The following is a 22,175-nucleotide window of genomic DNA, read 5'->3' on the forward strand; positions in this document are numbered from 1 at the left end:
TTTTCCATTATTTGGTTAAAAATATTTGTCCCCCAAACACAATTGAAAAATGGGTTTTTCTACTGAATGAAAAAAATTGAGGACTAACCCCCCTGCCCTCCTTTTTCGTTAAATCAGTGGCTCTCAACCTTTCCCGACCACTATACCCCTTTCAGGAGGTTGATTTCTCTTGTGTACCTCAAATGACACCTCACTTAAAAACAACTTGCTTACAAAATCAGACATAATACAAACGTTTCACAGCCACACTATCACTGAAAAATGGCTGACTTTCTCATTGATACCCTATAATTATAAATCAATTGGAATATAAATATTGTACTTGCATGTCAGTGTATAGTCTATAGAGCAGTATAAACAAGTCATTGTCTGTCTGAAATTTTAGTTTGTGCTGACTGTGCTAGTGCTTTTTATGTTGCCTGTTGTAAAACTAGGCAAATATCTAGAGGAGTTGATGTAACCCCTAGAACACCTCTGACTACCCCCAGGGGTACACGAACCCTTGGTTGAGAACCACTGTGTTAAATATTAAGTATCTTCATAAGTAAGTCAGGGCAGATCATTTCCTTTTAAAATATGGGTCTATTTCATTGTAGGATTGGAGGAAATGGATTCAGAGAAGGGCAATGAGGCTCATCCGGTGTCCAAAAAACTCTCCTGTGACAAGAGACTGAAAAGACAGGGCTTTAGAAAAGAGAGATGCTAAGAGTCTATGCAATATGGGACTGGTTAGAGGAAGGAGAGCAGGAGTTTCTGTTCTCTCTGTCTCATAAGACAAGAGCAAAGGAGGCATTCAATGAAAATGAAAGGTGGCCAGTGAACAACTGCTAAAAAGGACACTTTTTCCACACCATGTGGGATTAGACTATGGAATTTGTTACCAGGGGGAGTGGGTGAAGCCAAGAATTCAGCAAGATTTGAAAAAAAAATGGTTATTTATGCAGATAACTTGAATATTCAGTTAGAACAGCTGATGCTCACTTCCACCTTAATTTAATTGGCTCGTTAGCACTGTCCCCCCACTTGGTAGGGCAAGTCCCATCTTTTCATGTGCTAGAACAGAGGTAGGCAACCTATGGCATGCATGCCAAAGGCGGCACGCGAGCTGATATTCAGTGACACTCACACTGCCCGGATCATGGCCACCAGTCTGGGGGGCTCTGCATTTTAATTTAATTTTAAATGAAGCTTCTTAAACATTTAAAAAACCTTATTTACTTTACATACAATAGTTTAGCTGTATATTATAAACTTATAGAAAGAGACCTTCTAAAAATGTTAAAATGTGCAACTGGCATGCAAAACCTTAAATGAAAGTGAATAAATGAAGACTCAGAACACTACTTCTGAAAGGTTGCTGACCCCATGCTAGAATATATATTCTGCTTGCTGTATTTTTCACTCCATGCATCTGATGAAGTGGGTTTTAGCCCTCAGAAGTTTATGCCCAAATTAGTTAGTCTCTAAGGTGCCACAAGGACTCCTCATTGTTTTTGCTGATACTAACACGGGTACCACTCTGAAATGCTGGAAGAGAGGCTGCAGGCCTTAAACCAATCTCTAAGTACTACAGAAAGACTGATGGTGGGGTAATCAGCACCCCCCACACACACATCCCATGACAAATGTGGACATCTTTGTGATATTGTTATGAACAATCTGTAGGACTCTGTACCTACTCACTTGTATTGCTACCCCTTGAAGGGAAAGAGTTCACCTTCTCCCTAGTTCTAGACCATCCCTGACAGGTGTTTGTCTAACCTGCTCTTAAAAATCTCCAGTGATGGAGATTCCACAACTTCCCTAGGCAATTTATTCCAGTGCTTAACCACCCTGACAGTTAGGAAGTTTTTCCTAGTGGCCAACTTAAATTTCCCTTACTGCAATTTAAGCCCATTGCTTCTTGTCCTATCCTCAGAGGTTAAGAACAATTTTTCTCCCTCCTCCTTGTAACCTTTTATGTACATGAAAAGTGTTATGTCCCCCTTCAGTCTTCTCTTCTCCAAACTAAACCACCCCAATTTTTTCAATCTACCCTCACAGGTCATGTTTTCCAGACCTTTAATAATTTTTGTTGCTCTTCTCTGGACTTTCTTCAATTTGTCCACATCTTTCCTGAAATGTGGTGCCCAGAACGAGACACAATACTCCAGCTGAGGCCTTATCAGTGCAGAGTAGAGCAGCAGAATTACTTTTGTGGCCTTTGAAACAAATTTGACATCCTTTCCAACCCCCCTTTTTGGATTTTACCCTGTCACCAGCTCCAGCCAAGGTGGGACTAAAGAGGCAGAGACTAAACTGTACAATCTTCTCTTTATTATTAATTATTATTATTATAACATTTCAAAAAACTAAATCTCCATTTAATTCTTGGTTTAGCCAAAAATATTTCAAACTAGCTTTATAACATCAACAGAAAAACAACCAACCAAACCTCAACACACAGCAGGTATGGGCAGTGTCTTTCCAGGGATGGGTTGCTGGAAACTGGACAGCGACTGGGAGGGTGGTGGGGGGGGGGACAGCTCAGAGAACATTTAAAATAAATACCCAACCCTCAGAGAGGCCTAGGACTCCCAGAACAGGGCTCACAATGAAAGCATCTCACATGATTCTTGGCACCTCCAGACATTTTAGCCAGTGATTCTCTTGTAGCATCTCAGCTTAGGGAGGAAGTTGCCCCGTTTGCCTCGGTACCACAGGCTGTTTTGGATGTCCACGAATAAATGCAATGCCCAGGGCCACGAAGGGTGGTGACAACGTGGAAGAGAGATTCAGGAGCATGTGTGATGGTTCTGGAGACCAAGACTGGCAGACAAGAGGACCATTGTGGGGAAGAACTAGAGGACAGATGGACACTGGGACTGTTCTGGGTGGAAAGCACTGGGCTCTGGAGGCTGGACACAAAGCGGGGTGGGGAGAGCAATGTTTTGGGGCTGGATCTTGGTCTGAACACCAGCAGGGAAGGGAAGGCAGCATTATGGGACTGGGCAGAGCAATGGGGTCTTGTGCCTGTGGAAGAAGAGAGAAGATGGTCTGGAGCTAGCTCCAAATGCCACCAGGAAGTGGGGGAGGGGGAAGTTGGATGGCTGGAATTCTTCCAGCAGGGCCAAAGGAAATTCAATGAGATCTGGGTGGCCAAGTCCCTTGGGAGCTTGAGTTGTTATGGGACAGAGCAGCGGGCCAGCGCTTCCGGGGATGCTCAGAGCTCCCTCCCCAGGTCTGGGGCCTAGATCTTCCATGAAGTCGCTCACCTCCGCCTGCTCGGCCCCCAGACACGAGCGAGGGTGTTGCAGGAGCACCAGGGCCCTACAGCGTGACGGCAGAGGGACAGATTGGGGGGTGGTTACAGTGGTGCATCAAGAGCAATTCACACATTGTGCATCAGACAGGAAGGGGGATTGCCTGACAGCAGCGTGAAAACCCACCCGTCATCCCCGGAACCAAGCCCTCCCCTGCCCTCACACTTCAAAACAGAGTAACGCAAAGGGACGAGGCAGGCTTTGGAATGTCAGGCCGGCTGAGGCGGCCTCCCCCCAGGCCTCTGTGCGGTGCCGGATCCTGGGACAGGGTGGGGAGGATCCGTGCAATGGTGGGAGGGACCCAGCAGGGGAGGAGGCCCGAGGCAGCAGGGAAGCGGGTCAGGTGCAGATCTTGATGCGTGTGCCCTTGGCCAGGATGCGGAAGAAGGGGAAGATGCGCTCGCGGAAGGTGGCATTGAAGGTGTGGATGTGGGCCATGTTCTCGGCGTTGTAGAAGCACAGCTGGCCCCGCTCGTAGTCCAGGTAGACCCCAAAGCGCCGGAGCTTCTCCCCGGGGGGCAGCGCTGTCTGCTCCGTGGCCGTCAGCGCCTGGTACTTCTTCCCGTTGGCACCCACGCACCAGATCTCCCGCTTCTGGTAGGGGCCGCCCGTTTTCTCCTTCCGCCGGGCCGTCTCCCGGGCCGCCCCCACCGCCCAGCCCCGCCGGCCCCCCACCTCCACCTCCCAGTAGTGGCGCCCTGTGCTGAAGCCCTGAGAGCCCAGCACGCAGTAGTCGGAGTCGAAGCGCTTGGGGTTGTCGGGTAGGTCCTGGCGACGTTCACCCAGCTTTACGCTCCGGCGATCCAGGGACAGGCTCAGGTGGGGATGGGCCGTGTCGGGGTCCAGGGTCACGTCAGCTAAGGAAAGAGACCCACACACGGTCAGGAGAGTTAGGGTTAGGGGGGCAGCATGATCCAGTGAACTCAACTCTGTGCTGAGTGTCAGGATACCTGGGATCTATTCCCAGCTGACTCTGGGCAAGGTACGGCCTCTGTTTCCCTTCCCACCCTGTCTCATCTATTTAGACTGTGAGTACTGTCTCTCGCTGTGTGTCTGTGCAGCACCCGGCACCATGGGGCCCTGATCTCAGCTGGGGCAGGGACTGTCTCTCGCTGTGTGTCTGTGCAGCACCCGGCACAACGGGGCCCTGATCTCAGCTCAGGTCTCAGGCACTGAAATAATACAAATAAACAGTAGGCTTGGTATTTGAGACCTCCCCCTGCATGGAGAGCCGAGGCCTTACCTCATCATGTGACACTCCACAGGCCAATCAGCAAGCCCCAAGTGCTAGGTTTATATATATTACTACTGGCTGGGAACTGCTCCTGGCACTGGTCGGCCAGTAGCGGGCATCCTCCTCCTGAACAGCAAAGAGCTGCTGCAGACTCCCAGGGCTAGGAGCACCGTGAGCTCAGGGACAGGATAGCAGCAAGCTGCAGGTCAGGATTGAGGGGCACCAGCAGAGCCAGGCAGGAGCCTAAGGCTGGCAGGACAGGGGGCTGTGGGTCAGGACTGCAGTGCATTAGCAGAGCTGCATGGGAAACCAAGTGGCTGGGCACTGGCAGAGCCTGGAGTTTGGGGAGCAGAGCCCAGGGCTGGGACAGCAGGTGAGGGCTGTGGGTCAGGACAGAGTTGTGGACGAGTGCTGATGCACATCAGCAGAAGCAGCCTGTGAGAGAAACTCATGCTACAGTTGCCTGTGCTGTTCAGCTCCACCACACACAGGACATCAGCGTAAACAGAGTCCTGGCTCTCCCTGGTCCGCTAACCAAGAGAAGAAAGAGCTGAGCTCCTTTACCTTGAGGGACTTTCCTGAAGACCTTCTCCATCTTCCTCATCACCACGTCCTGCAGGAAGTAATTGCGGTATTTCTTCCCCACGTCTACCGGCACCGTCTCCGGCTCCTGGAATTTGACGCTTTCGCACCTGGCAAAGGGAATACAGCAGTGAGTCAAGGGCTGGGTGTAGTGGGAAGCATGGCCTAGTAGGCAGAGCACTGAACAGGTCTCAGGCTCTGCCATTGTCTCACTCGACAACCCTGGGCAAGTTAGTTTCCCTCCTCTCTCTCTTTAGACTGTAAGCTCCAGGGACAGAAAGTCTCTCACTGTGGGGGCGGGCTGACAATCTTCTGTCAAAGCTCTTCTGCAACAGAAATGTAGGTTTTTGACTAAGCAATTTTCTTGTCTCCTTTCTGCAGAAGATTCTGATTTTTTTCACCCCAAACCAGACCACCCCCAAACTGAAATATTTGACTTAGAATGCCACAGGGCTTCCTGGGAGTTGTAATTCAATTGCCTCATGTCTCCCTTCTCCTCTACTGGCTGGGCTCCCAGGCAGACTACATCCCCCATGATGCATTAGGAGAGTCCCTGAGCATGGTGTACCACCTCCCCTCTTTGGGTGGTGCATCATGGGAGATGAAGTGTGACCAGGAACTCCAGCCTATACAGGAGACAGGGAGCAGGAGGCAGCTGAACTAACTCCCATGACCCACTGGGGCAGCACTTCCAAATTGAGTTTTCTGGCGTTCAAATTTTCCATAAGAAAAACATTCCCACGAGAAAAAATATTTTCCAACCGGCTTTACTCATTACGCACGGCTGCCACATCCAACACAGTGGGTCTCCAACTCTAACACAAATGACCTAACAGTACCTAAGACCAGAGAGTCTGCATAGAGACACAAGTAACATCTTTAACCACAGTCCATGGACCAGGTCTACAATGTTCGGACCATGTGACACCCGCTGGTAACAATGACCAAATCTGTTTGGAAGACTGCTCCTTGAAGCACCATAATTCGATTCCAGAGTTAATACGGCGTGATGTAAATGAGGAGAGGTGGCCCCCGACCTGTTTCAGGCAGTCTGAGGCCAGATCTATGCTAGAAATTTTGGCTGGTATAGCAAGTTCAGTTAGGGATGCGATTTTTTGGACGACATTTCTCTACCAACAAGAGCCCTGGTGCAGACCAAGTCTCAGCATAAGAATCCTTGTGCTGGTATTTTGTTTGGGGAACCAAAATAAGCTATACTCTTTTGCCTGGAGAAACTGCATCTCCACTAGGCGGCTTTGTTAGTATAGCTATACTGGCAAACCCTCTGCTAGCGGTTCATGTTTGAGAGTTTCTCTTTGCGGCCACAACGGCTGGGATCTGGTTTAGAATGAAAGCTTGACTCAAGACCCGTCACGGGGGCTGAGTAAATACGTCACGTCAATACATCTGGCACGACTGCCTCAGATCATCGGTTCTCTTGGGTCACTCCCCAATCTCTTTGGGTCTTTCTGTTCCGCGTTTGTGCAGCGCCTAGCCCAGTAGGGACCCAGTCCATGACTGGGGCTCCCAAGTGCTAGGACAATACAAAAAAAATATTATCGAGGAAGCCAAGTGTGTTCAAGTCTAGGCTGCCCGGAAGTCTAACTGCCATGACTGTAACTACATTGTGGGGACCCCAGAGATGTTTAAAGCCAACCAGGATACTGGGTTAAGATCTATAGTGTGCAGAGGAAGCCGCGTGGCCTAGGAATAAACTCTCTTCGGAGACCTGGGCTCGATACCCAGCTCTGCTGCTGCCCTGCTAGGTAAGTCACTCCCCCCACACACGCCCCATGCCTCAGTTGCCCCATCTGTAATATGGGGAAAATGAGACTAACCTCCTTTGCAAAGTGCTCTGTGATCTATTGACGAAATGCACTACAGAGGAGCTGGAGATCCTTATCCTTCAGTGCTAACCACGGCTAGTCAGTTTCAACAAGTGACATCATGGAGCATTTCCATGTTTCTACAACATGACATTCTTAAAAACAATCGGTTTCCTTCCTGTAGCAACAGGTGCATCAACAGACGGGACTGACCTGATGAAGGTGTCTTTGATGTCCTGAGAAGAGTGGGAAGAAAATAGAAAAAAAAATTACTAACAAGCCAGCGACAAGCACCACGGTGTCTCATAAAACTCTTTGATCAGCCACGACTCAGCGAGATCTTTGAGCACCTCCCTCGCTTTGAGCGTGGGAGCGACCCCATTGCAGTCTGGGGCACTAACCACATGCTTGAAGTTAGAAAACCACCCCTGACGTATGTGCCTAAGGCACACAGCGGAGTTAAGCGAGGTGCTTTTCAGTGGGCGTTGCCATCTGTGCCCTTGGAAGTCTCCCCCTAAGTGCAGCCGGGTGGGGAACATTTTCAGCGCAATTTCATTTCATCGGAACACGCTGTTTTGAAGCAGGGGACGTATCAGTTTCAATGAAGTGTCCCTTGGGGACAGAGAGAGAGAGAGAGAAAAAATAGCTCTGGCCTGGGACGTGGGAGCAGAACAGGTTCAAGCTCCCTGCTCTGAGTCAGAACAGTGTTTTGTTCCAGATCATAACCCAAATCAAGGACTTGAAGCTTGGTCCCCCTGCCGGCCGGCGCCCCCCTCTCAACCTTCCCCACACGCAAACACTCTCCCAGGCGGTGGAAAGGGTCCAAATATTTCATTTTCATTCCAGCAGGGATCTGGAAATGGGCTGGGGATGACAGACCAGGGCTGGAAGGGTGTGGGGGGGAAGACATCAAATTGTGCGCTGGAGGCTCTCACCTTGAGCAGCTGCAGCCCGTCCTGCCTGCTCTTGTCCTCAGCCTCAGCGATGAGGCGCCCGAGGGTGGCGCCCTGCTCCTCCAGCTGGCTGATGTTGCTGCTCTGGCGGGCCAGCAGCGCCTCGTAGCGCTCCTCCAGCTGGTGCAGCAGCAGCACCTGCTCCCCGATCAGGAACTGGTGCAGGAGCTCAAAGTCCGACTCGAACTCCTTGATCTCCAGCTTCATCTTGTTCTGGAGCAGGGAGGGGAAGAGTTAGACACAGCTCCTCCTGCCTGCCTGGGCCACCCACTGCTTATCCAGCCCAGGCAGCTGGCCCCCAAGTCCCAAGTTCAACCCCTGTTAAGTGACCCGTCCTAGGGCATCACTCCACCTGCAGGGGAATATTTGGACAGTGTCAGCAGAGCGAAGCCAACACCATTGTCTGTCCATGCCAAAGAGCAGTGGGATAAAATCCCCTAGTGCATATTGAACACTGGGCCAGCTGAGCTACGTGTCGGCCTGTTAAACCTGCTAACAATGGCAAAGTCCAGGCTGGCTGCCAAAGCCTAATCCGCACTAGTTCAGCCAGTGCAGGGCTGGTGGGAATCTGCCTGTAAGGCAGAGCCCTGCAGTGGGACCGGTATCCCAAGGTTCCTACAGGACCCGCTGCCATAATAGCAGGTAAAATTTACTTTGTTGCAGACAGGATTGGGTGGGCAAAAAACCCCAGACGGCAGCGATTTGTGGGAAAACACTCAATCTTTCGTCTATTTGCCAGAAGCTAGGAATGGGCGACAGGGGCTGGATCACTGGATGATTCCCTGTTCTGTTCATTCCCTCTGGGGCACCTGGCATTGGCCACTGTTGGAAGACAGGATACTGGGTTGGATGGATCTTTGGTCTGACCCAGTCTGGCTGTTCTTATGTTCTTATAAACAGAATTTCAGCCACATGTTTTGTTTTAAAGGAGCATGGGGGAATCTGTCTCTCTTGCGGGATCTGCAGGATCCAAGTTTTTGCAGGTGGGAGCAGGATAAAAATGCAAGAGACAATGCGTGAGTGGATGTTGTGGGAAAGGAGAAGGATAAAAAAAATAGTCCCCCGCAGGGCTCTGCAGTAAGGTTTCCTAGTGCAGACACAGCTACAGAACCTGTGGAAGGCGCTTATGTGGAAACACAGAGCCTTGTTATCTTTGGCAACATGCTACAGATAAGGTACAGCAGTCTATAGCAGGGGTGCCGACATGGGGGGGAATCCAGCTCACATGGTTTATTTAAGTGTGCAAAAAAAAACAACCCTTAGATCAGTGTTTCCCAAACTGTGGGCCATTGGAAGGATCCAAGTGGGTCACCCAGTACTGCCCCTCTCTCTGCCAGAAGGGGACAGGGCTGGGAGGCCAGAGCAAAGGGGTTGGGAGAGTGCGGAGCAGGAGGGAAGAAAGGATAGAAAAAGAAATAAATAGTTGGTGGGTCGCCTTACTAAAAAGTTTGGGAACCACTGCCTTAGGCGAACCAGAGGACTTTGATATCACATGACCTTTGGGGAGGCTGTGTATCAGGAATCCTGTGCTCAAATGACCCCAAATTTGGATCATTAACCCTACCCCACCACCTGCACACAGCACAGCAAATTTCCAGAAAAGCTGAGTCAGTGGGTGGATTTTAGGGCACTTAGAAGAGTCATCTGTTAAACAATCAGTGAGTCAGGACGTTAACTCTACCAATGCTGCTACTGTACTGCAGCCTGCATGACATGGTCAGATTGGCCAGTATCTCAACTCCCATTACACAGAAGAAGAAGAAAAAGAAGAAAAAAAAAGAAGTCACTACCCCTTGCGGTGCCAAGAAAACCTGCTAAATATGAGCCGAGCATGAATGACATCTGCCTGAGTCTGCAGGCATGAGTCTGAACCAACAGCTCAGAGGAGAGTAAACTCCCTTGTCCATCTCACTGGGGCACCAGTTCTGATAGGTCAGTGACTATGCTTCACTAACTATTTCAGCGCTGATTGCCTGAGCATCTGGAATAGGGAAGGAGATAGGAGCCCCAAGGGAGGTGAGACTTAGGAGGGGCTGCAGGAAGGGAAGAAGAGACACCAAGGAGATATGCGGCAACATGGGAAGGGCAGGATGGATGTAACCTCTCAACCACCTGACCCTCAAGTTGAAAACCCCCCTGAACCATGCAATCCCTGGTCGGGGTGGAGAGCAAAGGTGGTGGGGAGGGGGAGCCTGGCACCTGCCTTCAGCTCAGTAATTTTCTCCTCTTCACTTGATTTCTGTTTCAGAACCGCATCCAGCTTCTTCTTCAGCGGATCCAGATGGCCCTGGAGTTTCATCTACAAAGAAAAGACAATAAACATCCTCCCCACCCCTGATAGGTTTATCACCAAATCTGTCTTTTCTGTATGTATTTTCCCTTACTGGGCTCATAGGTTTTAATGTCAAGAGTGACCATCTCGTCTGGCTTCAATGGACCAGGAGGCAGCATGGTCTAACGGGTAGGAGCAGCAGAGCAGGAGACCTGGGGTCAATTCCTGGCTCTGTTGCAAACTCCCTGTGTGACCTAGAGCCACTCGATTTCTCTGAGCCTCAGCTCCCCCTGTCTAAGCCAGGGGACAATCCTTCCCTGGTATGTCCTGTGTTTACACTGTCAGCTCTCTGCAACTCCCCCACCTGCGTGTACAGAGCCTAGAACGACTGGGCTGCCATCAGCTGGAGCTTCCAGGCGCTGCTGTAATATTCAGACTCACGAAATCTGGAGAGACTCCAGCCCGGACTCTTCCGGTTTTGCTGGAGGACTAGAGAGGGCGAGGGCAGGACAGTAACATCGCAACAGGTTGAAACCTGAGCTGCCGTTGCACGCACTTTAGGGCTTGTCTACACTTGAAACGCTCCAGCGCAGCGCTTCACATGGACACTGTCTACGCCGATGGGAGGGGTTCGCCCGTCAGCATAGGTCCTCCACTTCTTCAGAGGAGGTAGCCGAGTCGAAGGAAGAATTCCGTCAACCAAGTGCTGCCTACACCAGGGGTCAGGCCAGCTTACCCACATCGCTCAAGGGGGTGGATTTTTCACACCCCTGAGAGACGTAACTGGGTCGACTGAACTTTAGTGCAGGCCAGGTCTATAACAGCATCACAGTTATATCAGTCTGATGTAACACATGTTGGTCCAATAAAAGATATGACCTCACTCTCCTTGTCTCTCTAGTAGCCTGGGACTGACACAGCTACAACACTGCAAGCGCACTTTAAGCCTCATTAAAAAAGCCAGTCCGAGGCCCGTTTAAAAACTCTCCCTGCCCTGCTGCAACCCAGGTGTTTTGATAACTGTTTCCTGGTTTTGTTTTTTCCTTCCCTTTTAACTAGTGTTTTTCCCATCCCTGCTGCTGTGGAAAAGTCCCCCAACGAACAGGAAAAGGACTAATTATACAGAGGGCCGGCCATGGACCTGGCAATCCACACAGTGCTGTCCACTGCACACAGGAAAAACTGAGACGAGAAATAAAATATCCCCCCTCCCTCCCCGCACCTCTCCTGATCTCTTTTAGTTACCGGAATATTGGGCCTTGATCCTGCAAACACTTATGAGGGTAATTTTACGCAGATATGTCGCCCCCCTGAACTCAGCAGGGGTTAGTCACTCATTGCAGGACCAGGGTGTTAGCTGTAACTTTTATAAGTATTTATGTTTTAATCTGTGGCAGCACCTAGGAGCTCCAGCCAGGGATCAGGACACCACTGCACTAGGTGCTGTACAAACAGAACAGAAAGGCAGCCCCTGCCCCAAGGAGCTTACAGTTAGAGCTCTGCCCGGATACAAAATGTATCTGCGCAGATGCGGATATCCATGGGTATAAAGTGGATATCCGCGGAGCTGCAGGGCTCTACCAGGAATACAGACCGCTGTGTGGACGAGACTCCTGTCTAGGAGCGTGCAAGCCACTTGCACACACTCGCGCCACCAGGGACAGCTGCTGGTGAGCCTGGTGCCCGCCCTAGTGGGCAGGGCTGGGGACAGCACAGCCATACCGGAGGAGCTGCCTGGGCTGGGTGCTAGCTCCTGCGAGCGGCAGCCCGACATGCTGCTGCTTTCGCTGCTGTGGATCCTGGTAGAGCCCAGCAGTTCTGCGGAGAGCCGCAGCCACGGATATAAATTTTGTATTCACGCAGGGCTCTACTTACACAGTCTCCAAGAGACAATGTCAGCTTGTGGGACTATTTCAGCCAGCCACAAATTTTCATCTACGTGCAGCCCCACAGGCCCCGTGCGCCCCCTCTCCCTGTGGTGGCTTGCCCCAGAGTTGCCATTTTTACCCCTGCCCCAGAAAGGCCCCCAAAATCCCGAAGGCAAGCCCAAGCCCATCATAACCCACAGCAACATTAGGAACCTGCAGTCTAGACCTCATTGCTCTGCACTGTCATCTGTCGGTCTGCATTCCAGCTGGAAGGGGTCACAGGGACAGCGGGGGCCTGCCCCCACTGCGGTCATGCCAGCAGGGGTGGGGTGGCATGCTCTTCAGAATGGGGTCCTCTTCCCAACGTGACCTCTGTATGGGGACCACGGAGGTGCTCCAGAACTAGCATCCGGCTCACACCATTGAAAAGGTCAGATCACCCTCACGATACTAGCAGTTGCCACATTTCCAGGCAGAATTTTAAGCTGACAGCGTCCCTCTAACGACTTCCTTCTTCTACAATGCCCGGGAGACTCAATGATCACAGAAACAAGCTTTTCAATTGAACCCAGACACTGAGGCTCAGAGTGTCACAGGTATTTAGATGGCTAAGTCCCACTGAAGTCAGCACCTAAATGCCTGTGATGCTCTGGGCCTGAGCAACTGATGGTCTTATTGGTCTGATCCTCTCCCAGCCCAGCCTTGTCACTTGTCAGCCCCCATCGAGATGTCAGATCCTGCTCTCAGCTCTGCTCAGTGGGACTCAGGAGCTACCCAGACCAGCTCTGACTCCAGGGAAATGCCTGCGCAGAGCCCCTCCCACGAGGGAGGCCTTACAGTGTAAGCCAGGGGTGGGTAAACTTTTTGGCCCGAGAGCCGCATCTGGGTATGGAAATTGTATGGCAGGCCATGAATGCTCACAAAATTGGGGGTTGGGGTACAGGAGGGGGTGAGGGCTCTGGGGTGGGCCAGAAATGAGTTGAGGGTGTGGGAGGGGGTTGCAGACTGGGGGAGGGGGTTGGGGTGCAGGGGGGAGTGAGGGTTCCATCTGGGGATACGGGCTCTGGGGTGGGGCTGGGGGTGCAGGAGGGTGCTCTGGGCTGGGACTGAGGGGCTCAGACTGGAACCATATAGAACATGGTTGCAACCGAAGTCCCGTAGTAGCACCAAATTTTATGTAAAGGGGGTCATGTAAGGTGTCTAAGACCAGGTTATGGGTTGCTGGTTATGATTATGCTGTCTGTATGTATGTATCATTTTGTAGTTGAAGTTATGAGTATTGGATCTATACTGTCTGTATTTCAAATGTGTGCTGTGCTTCTGGGAAACATCCCAGACAAGTTGGTGTTAGCTCTGCCTAGACTGCCTGATGGCCCATTAAGGACCATCAGCTACACAACTGACCCATGGAGAGAAGGCAGATACGCCCTGTAACTCAGCAAAGTATGCGGGGACTTGCCCATGTGACTCCAGACTCCATTTTGCTGTAATTTTCCACAGTAAGAACAAAGAAGGGTGCTTACACCTGGAAAAGAGACTATAAAAGGCTAATGCCTCATCTCCATCTGGTCTTCAATCCTGCTTCTACCTCTGGAGGGACTTTGCTACAAATGGAAGCTCTACACAAGGGACTGAACAACCCATCCCAGCGGGGGATGTTCCAGAGACTTGACTTGAACCTGCAGTTTACTCCATCACTGCTACAAGCCTGAACTAAGAACTTTGCCATCACTGTGTGTAATTGATTCCATTTAACCATTTCTAGCTCTCATCTATATCCTTTTCCTTTTATGAATAAACCTTTAGGTTTTAGATTGGCAACAGCGTGATTTGTGGGTAAGATCTGATTTGTATATTGACTTAGGTCTGTGGCTTGAGATTGAGAGAACCTTTTTCTTTTACTGGAGTGTTGGTTTTCATAACCAGACATCCCCAGGATGAGTGGCACTGGTGGTAATACTGGGAGACTGGAGTGTCTAAGGGAATTGCGTGTGTGACTTGTGGGTAGCCAGTGGGGTGAAACCAAAGTCCTCTTTGTCTGGCTGGTTTGGTTTGCCTTAGAGGTGGAAAAACCCCAGTCTTGGGCTGTAACTGCCCTGTTTAAGCAATTAGTCCTGAATTGACACTCTCAGTTGGGTCCCGCCAGAACCGCATCATCACAAGTACAGGGGGTGAGGGCTCCATCTGGGGATACGGGCTCTGGGGTGGGGCTGGGGGTGCAGGAGGGTGCTCTGGGCTGGGACAGAGGGGCTCAGAGGGCAGGAGGGGGATCAGGGCCAGGGCAGGGGTTGGGGCACAGCAGGGGGCCAGGGGTACAGGCTTTGGGTGGCGCTTACCTCAGGAAACAACCGGAAGCAGCAGCATATCTCCTCTCTGGCTCCTATGTGGAGATGCCGTCAGGTGGCTCTGCACGCTGCCCCTCCACAGGTGCCGCCTCTGCAGCTCCCATTGGCTGCGGATCCTGGCCAATGGGAGCTGCTGGCTGCCCCTACCCATAGGAGCTGTAGGTGGGACATGCCGCTGCTTCCGGGAGCCGAGCAGAGCCACAGCACACGTGGAGCAGGGCAAGCCGCAGACCCCGCTCCCCGGCAGGAGCTCGAGGGCCGGCTTAAAACATTTGAAGGGCCGGATGTGGCCCCTGAGCCATAGTTTGCCCACCCTGGTGTAAGCTGCCTATGACTTGAGAAGGGCCCAGGAAACACACCGGTGGGAGCCGGAAAAAAAAAAACCAAACAGCTCCCATCTATCCCATCCCAATGCAATCCAGCACCAGCAGTCTCTGACCAGTCTTACCAAACGACTCAGTTCAGCCAACCCCATCCCACTGCAGATCAAACCAACTCCCAATCACACTCAGCCGCATGAACACCTGATCAAGCCAGCAACTCCCAGCCAACCGCTCAACCCACCATCAGCCACCAAGTGAACCCAACTCCCTCACTGATGCAACGCAATAACTCCAGCCACTAGCTAGCTTTACCAAAACCATCACTGCCAACCCAATCCCACTGCAAACCAAGCCGATGCAATCTCCCCTATTCAAACCCCCTGGTCAAACCAACACCTCCCAGCCAATTAACCCCCAACTTCTTCTTAGTGTATCTGCAACGTGCCTCGGGCAGCACATGACCAAAATTCATCGCCAAATTTGGTCTGCTGGTTGGACCATTAGCTTCCCTGGCTCGGGCCAGGTACTGATGGAGAGTGCAACATAAACGCTGATCCATGCATGCTCAACTACCATCAGCCAAGCAACCAACTCAACCCAACCCACCGGCCTCTAGCTAGCCTCTACAAAACCCAATACTGCCGACTTCGTACCTTGTAATCCTGCACCACCTCCTCCAGCGGGACAACGCTGTGGTGCTTGTGGCTCCGGGACTCCCGGCACACCACACAGATAGCATGCTCGTCCACCTCACAGAAGAGCTTGAGGGGTTCCTGGTGTTTCTCACACAGGGCTCTTTTCTCCAGCCCCCCTGCCACTTCTGCCATACTCCCAGACCTCCCAGATGCCGAGGTCCCAGCGGCCGGTGACGCGAGCTTCTGGGGGTGTGGGTGCATCTGTCGGATGATGTGCACCATATTGGCCAGCTGGAGGTTGGGCCGGAAGTTCCTCTGGGGGAAGGTCTTGCGGCACTGGGGGCAGGTGAAGGTTGGGGGGTGTCGAGGTCGTGTGGCCACTGCTGCTGGGGGAGGCGGTGGCAGCGGCTCTTCTTCCTCCTCCTCCACGTCCTCTTCCTCCATCACCTCCTCATCATAATCATCCTCCTCGAAGAACAGCTCATCTCCTACCTCATCCTCCCACATGTCGTCCTCCCCTGGGTCATCCCACAGGTCGGTGTCCTCGTCTTCCTCGCTCCACATATCGTCTTCCTCCTCGGCCAGATCATCCCCGTACCCCTCCTCTTCCTCCTCGTTGTACTCTACATTGTCATCATCGTCCAGCTCATCCACGTCGTCCTCCTCACCGCCCATCCCCATGTCGTCCCCCATGGCCTCGTACTCGGCCTGGCCCTCACCCTCTTCCTCGCCTCCCCAGAGCTGAGTGATGCAGACGCGGCAGAAGTTGTGGCCGCAGCCGATGGAGACGGGGTCGGTGAAGTAGTCGAGGCAGATGGCGCAGACGGCCTCCTCCTGCAGCGTCTCCACCGCGTTGGGCTGCCCACCCACCATGGAGCCACTTTCCCCAGCCACCGCCATGGACCCTCTGCACCAACTGAGCCTGCAGCCCCCACCCTCACCTTCCCCCCGGGGTCCTGAGTCCCCTGCCCTGAGTCCCCTGCCCTGAGTTCTCTACCCTGAGCCCCCCTCCAGCGTCCTGAGCCCCCCACTGAACCTGAGCCCTACCACTGACCCCCCCCCCCTCTGCCCCAGACACCAGCAGGGCCCTGAGCGTCTTCCTTCTCCTCCCCCACTAGGGCCCTGCCCCCCTCAGGGCTCTGAGGCCCCGGAGCCTCCTGCTCCCGCGGGCCCAGCTGACAGCTGCCCCAGCCAGCCCAGTGTTGCGAAGGACGCTCTACCCTCCCCACCCACCGCTCTCTATGGTGTGCGAGGCTTTTTTTTCCCCACCGGAAGTGGCTGCGAGACAATCTATCCCCCACCGGCGGGCTACCCCATGCGATGGTATGTGGTCATGTGACCGGAAGTGGCAGTGAGACGCTCTCCCGCCAATCTCTGGGAAGCGGTCTTTTAAGCGGAAGTGCCCGCCGGACGCTCTATCTCCGCCCCAGCGCCCAACACTATAGTATAACGGCATGTGACCGGAAATGCATGCGAGGCGATCCATCCCCTCGCTCACTCTCTATGGTATAAGGGTATTTGACCGGAAGTGCCTGCAAGATACTGTAACTCCTGCCCTCTACGGCGAAAAGTTCTTGGCGCGGCAGGCCCTGCGAGGCGGTCTAGCCCCATGGACTCGATACTCTATGGTGCGGTTCACTCCCCCGATCTGCGGTGCCGGCAGGACGCTCTATCCGCACCCCGCGCCTCTCTATAGGGTTTAAAAAAATACCGGAAATGAGTGGGTGGACGCGCTATCTCCCGGAAAGCCCTTTTCTCTGTGGCCTCTCGGCGGGAGGGTTATGACGCTCTGCCTTCTGCCTCCTGCCTCCCCTCTAGTCTCTATGGTCAAAGGGTGCGGGGGCCGAAGTTCTTGGGGCGTGGCCGGCGTAGGCCCCGCCCTCAGCTGAGTGGGAGGAGCCAATGAGCGGGGGGAGAGACTCAGGGGTGGGGCCGGAGGCAGCTATAGAGCCGTGGGGGTGGAGGTGGGAAGCGGCCCCTGAGCTTGCAGCGCTGCCTGCCCCAGGCCTGGTGGTGGGCAGTGGGTCAGGCCAACGAGGGCGTCGTGGGGCCATGAAAACAAAGGGGGTGGGGGGACACTGGGGATGGGAGGGACTGGTGGTTGTGGCCTGAAGCATTAGGGTCTCCCTCTTGCTGCCTATGGGGCAGGCATCAGGGCACTCTGTGACCCATGCCCCTGCTGAAGGAGTCATATCCCCTGCACGTACAGGGTGCAGTGGAGGCTGGCCTGCCGGGGCTCCCCTCCCACCACAAGTGGCTGCAGGTCCTCCCCCACACACACACTTGGCTTCAAGCCTGTGTCCAAGGCAGGTCCCCCCAAAAGGGATCCATCCATCACACCCTTCTACAGGGCAAGGGGCAGGGACGATGACAGAGGGATTCCCTGAGTCAGGGAAGAGGTCAACAAATGAGAAAACAGGAAGAGCGTGTGGGTACAAGGTTCAGAATCAGGGATCCAGAGGGGGCTGCCAAGCAGGAAAGTCCGGAGAGTGCCCATTGGTCTTTGAAAGAGTCCAGGGAGCTGGTGGATGCCATCCAGAGGAACTTTGCCTGGAGGCAGGAACAGACAAGTAAACATACGTCAGCCCCACAGTCACAAAGAACACCCACCCCTGCCCAACCTTCTTGTCCTCAATGGATAGATGGCCATTTTAGCCAGGGCAAGGAGAAGGGCCCCAAGGATAGGGGGTAAACAAATAAAGAGATGTGAGCAAAAGTGCAGTTGGGACCTTGGCAGGAGGTTCTGGAGGAGATGGAAAAGGGACTGCAACCAGGCCCGCTGCAAATACTTGTGCAGCAGGATTTCCTTGGCACAGAAAGAACAACCTGGGGGGATGACCTATGTAAACTGTCAGCATCACATCCATGCTAACAACTCCATGAAGGAGCTTCCAATGTATATCCCCAGTGGACTGTGGGACCAGGGTGCAATATAGGTTGGCCCACCTCTGCAGGTGACAGCAGGTTCCCCTACATGGTGTTGGGGCAGAGCTGGCTGAGTACCCACCTCTCCTGAGTATCTCACAAGTGGAAGCAGGTGGAAGATGCTCTGTGCCCCTAACCTTGTAGTCCATCTGGTGCCTGCAATGGGGAGCTGGATTGTCTAGCCCCCATCTCACTGGCCTGGGAGGTATCCAGGGGGAATCTCTCTCCCCAGCCAGAGCGGGCAGGGATGGGGGGGAGGTGTCTACTGGAGGAGAGGGGCAGTGGAGCTTGTATGGGGAGGTGAGAGGGGTTTAATAGAGGGGAGGGACTGGATGGAGAAGGGGTTGGTTGGGGGAGGGGTCTAATTGAGTGGGTGTGACTTGTGTATGGAGGAGGGAGGGGTTTCAGTGAAGGACCCTAATGTTGGGGTGGGAAGTGTGCAGAGGAAGAACTTGTGTGAAGGTTCCTCGTCGCGGGGAAAGAGCAGGAGCCTGTAGGGAAAGGGGGTGGAGTAGAAGGAGAAATGGGGACTAAATCCCCCAAGTTAGAGGAGTAAGAGAGCAGGGGAAATAAAGAGGCCAAAGCAAAAGGAAGAGCACGATGGATTTGAAGCTGCCTGTAATAGTCTCTGAACACTACATGCTCTGAGTACAGTCGAGAGGTTTACCGGTTGCAGATGTTGGGTTAATTCAATAATTGGGTGATCAGGACACTCCTCAGAAAGGTGGACAATACACAGATAAGAAATCCTCAGCAAATGGCCAGGACTAACCATGAGATGTTGCCTTTGTCTCCCAGTGGGCTGCAGAAACTGCTTTGACCAGCTTTAAGAGACGCAAGTGGAACAAAGAACTTTGCAGCGAATGAAAGGGCAACCCAGTGAATGGAAGGAACACTTCAAGAACAGGGTCTGCTGGTGTGCAGGCCTGTGTTCTTAAAAGCACGGCATCCCAATGCCAAGACAAGCAGGGACGGCTCTAGGTATTTTGCCGCCCCAAGCACAGAAGGCAGGCTCTCTTCAGCAGCTTGCCTGCTGGAGGTCCCCGGTCCCGCGGATTTAGCGGCAGCCTGCGGGAGGTCTGCCGAAGCCGCAGAACCAGCAGACCCTCCGCAGGCATGCCGCCAAAGGCAACCTGCCCGCTGCCCTCACGGCGACCGGCAGAGCGCCCCCCGCGGCTTGCTGCCCCAGGCACACGCTTGGCATGCTGGTGCCTGGAGCCGCCCCTGAAGACAAGACAGCTCTTCGCTATTGGACATGATGTATTGAGCAGCAAAAGGAGACTTGATCCAGTAAAATATTTAACATTCACCCACTGCCAAAAATTGCAATGGTCATACATGATTTTAGTATGAAAGAGAATCCCGTATCAATGTATCTGTCTGCATAACGCCTCTGAGCAGTTCACAAACTTGTCTTACCTGGTGTTCTGATTGCCTGAGTTGAACTGGGTTTTTTGGTAATCCACTGTCCATAGAGTTTCACTCCTTTAAATTGGTTAGTTTTTAAAATGCTATTTTGATGACTCTTAGCACTTCATCATTTCCCTTCGTTAACATGGTGCAGATGGATGTCTGTGTGTTCGTTCATTTCTATGTTCATAGCAAATAATCTTTGAAAATATTAATAGTTGCTAGTAGCTTCAGGAGTCACCTCTCACAGTGTTTCTAGTATAACACTTCCTGTTCGTATGGTAGATGGCAGCTTGAGTTTTTAAAGCTAAATTTTTGTTCTTTTTACCCAGTTTATTCTTTGGGATCATATGACTGCAAGGTGGACTGATTTCCTGATTTCTCTGATGCTGATTATGTAGCAACTACTTCTCTGGGATAGTTCAGGGGTTTGAGTATTGTCTTGCTAAACCCAGGGTTGTGAGTTCAATCCTTGGCGGGGGCTATTTAAGGCAAAAATCTACCTGGGAATTGGTCCTACCTTGAGTAGGGGGTTGGACTAGATGACCTTCTGAGGTCCCTTCCAACCCTGATATTCTATTATTCTTCCCTGACCAGAGGTATTTGCATCTGAATGTCTGTGACCCCCCACCCTGTTCATGTGGATGTCATAGAAATACATTTTTTTCCCCTTAAACTAAAGGAATTAACAGAGGCTTCAAGCCTTTCAATTTCCCTTATTCAGGGCTTGTCTACATGGTGTGATGCTAAAGGTGTGAAGTTAATGCGCCGTAAACCCCTGTGTGGATGATCTCGTTCAGAAGTAAAGTCACCTTAGTTATAACTATAGCAGTCTTGGCAACCATAGCAGATTGCAAGAGTCCTTCCCAAAAACGCTATTATTCATGAGACCTTTGATGTGTCCGAACACTTAAAAATTTTTGTATAGTCCAGGTGTAACCCCCATTTGATTTTTCAAAGAGAAGGAGCGAAGCAGTGGGGCACTCATCTTAATTTCCCGGAGCGTTGCCCCGTATGGAAAAGTCATTACGATATTTCCCAGGTCTCAGTTTTGGCCGACAAAATTTCAATAAATGGTTTAAGGTTGAAATTTAAGATGATCTTGCCTCTTCTCTCTGCCCTCCGCTGGTCTGGGCATCTGTTATGAGCAGGAGAATGAAGGCCGGATAGTGTCGTCATGGTAGATCCTGCTGTGCACACAGAGGGTGTTGGCCTGGCTGTATGGGGATACCCTCTATAAGCAATGTATAGAAATTCTTGTCCCAACAGAATTAACCAATCGATCCATATTTTTGGTGCTCTAACTGTAAAATTCCTCTTTGATCTCAGCCTCTAGCTGCTCACTAATCACATGTCATATAAAGCTTATCCGTTACTGTGTGCTCCCTGGGGAATTTAGCTCACAAACATAGGATTGCCTCTGACACCTTTCTGACATTTTCATGGTAATATTAATGGCTGCGATATCTGCATAGGTGTGAGAACACAGCTTGAGAGGCTGTAATAAAAATATTTTCAGCTCATTTAACACGTTGTGATGTTGCATCTCAGCCCACATGCACAGCGCAGGGCCAATCACCCGGCCCAGAAACACCCAGAAATAGGCTGTGACTGCAGTTACTAGATATGCTCTGTACTTTGTTTCTGAAGCTGTTTAGGATGTTTTCATTGTAGGCCAACCACCTGACAGATGAGCTGATCAGACATCAAGGGGGAAAATATTATAAACTTATCTGCTTAAGACAGCCCTGTGATATCAGCGGCTGCTCAGTGCAAGAGCGTGCCCGTGTGCCGACAGCCCTGAGAAGTGTTTTGAGAAGGACGGAGGATGCTGACATTCTTATGAAGAGCTGAAGAAGCCAGGTGCACACAACTACACGTTACACCCACATTACAGAGACCCTGGGCAAGATTCACAAAGGTACCTAGATGCCTAAATTTGGGTTTCGGGGCCTAAGTCCCAAGTTTTGGCTCCATGGCTATTCCCACAACTCCTGTCAAATTGTCTAGGCTCCTAAACTCACCCAGCACCTACATTTTCAGGGTAAAAGTTCCTTTTGGTGCCTGCCCCTGGGGTGAGGAGACATGAGGGGGTTTGGGCCCGGGGATGGCTTAATCCAGCCCTACAAACCTGGCAGCAAAGCACTGGCAGCTCCATGACCTGAGCGAGGGGAGCAGAGCCGGGAGCTCCGGCCCAGGGCTGGTAGCCAGTGAGCCTGGTGCGTGAACAAGAGACCAGCTCTGGCCAAGTGCTCCCTGTGCCAGCCTGTTACCAGGGCGGTCACACACACAGTGTCATCGAGAAGCATGTCACCTGCAGCTCCAAGCTCTGAGCAGCCGCTCCAGGACCAGGATCCCCATCATCCCTGTGTCCATGTAGACAGGAACAATCCTCCGTCTCCATAGAAGCCCCCTTCTCCCCCCTCCCCGCGATACGGACGTCTCCTTTAGCTAGTCACTGACAGGGAGGCTTCTATGCACGATGCCCCCTAATGCGGGA

At 52.2% G+C, this 22,175-nt stretch overlaps 1 protein-coding gene across 1 annotated transcript; it reads right to left on the reverse strand.

The window, feature by feature from the left end:
* Positions 1–2,294: 2,294 nt before the first annotated feature.
* TRIM41 (tripartite motif containing 41) lies at positions 2,295–16,301 on the reverse strand. Its single transcript, XM_039502202.1, has 6 exons — positions 15,359–16,301; positions 10,101–10,196; positions 7,880–8,110; positions 7,158–7,180; positions 5,101–5,228; positions 2,295–4,159 (listed from the first exon to the last, which is right to left on the reverse strand). Exons 1-6 carry the CDS (start codon positions 16,238–16,240, stop codon positions 3,642–3,644), a joined length of 1,878 nt encoding a protein of 625 aa, XP_039358136.1. The 5' UTR covers positions 16,241–16,301; the 3' UTR covers positions 2,295–3,641.
* Between the last annotated feature and the right edge of the window lie 5,874 nt (positions 16,302–22,175).

Source organism: Mauremys reevesii, linkage group 15, assembly GCF_016161935.1.
Source record: "Mauremys reevesii isolate NIE-2019 linkage group 15, ASM1616193v1, whole genome shotgun sequence".
Classification (NCBI taxonomy): domain Eukaryota; kingdom Metazoa; phylum Chordata; order Testudines; family Geoemydidae; genus Mauremys; species Mauremys reevesii.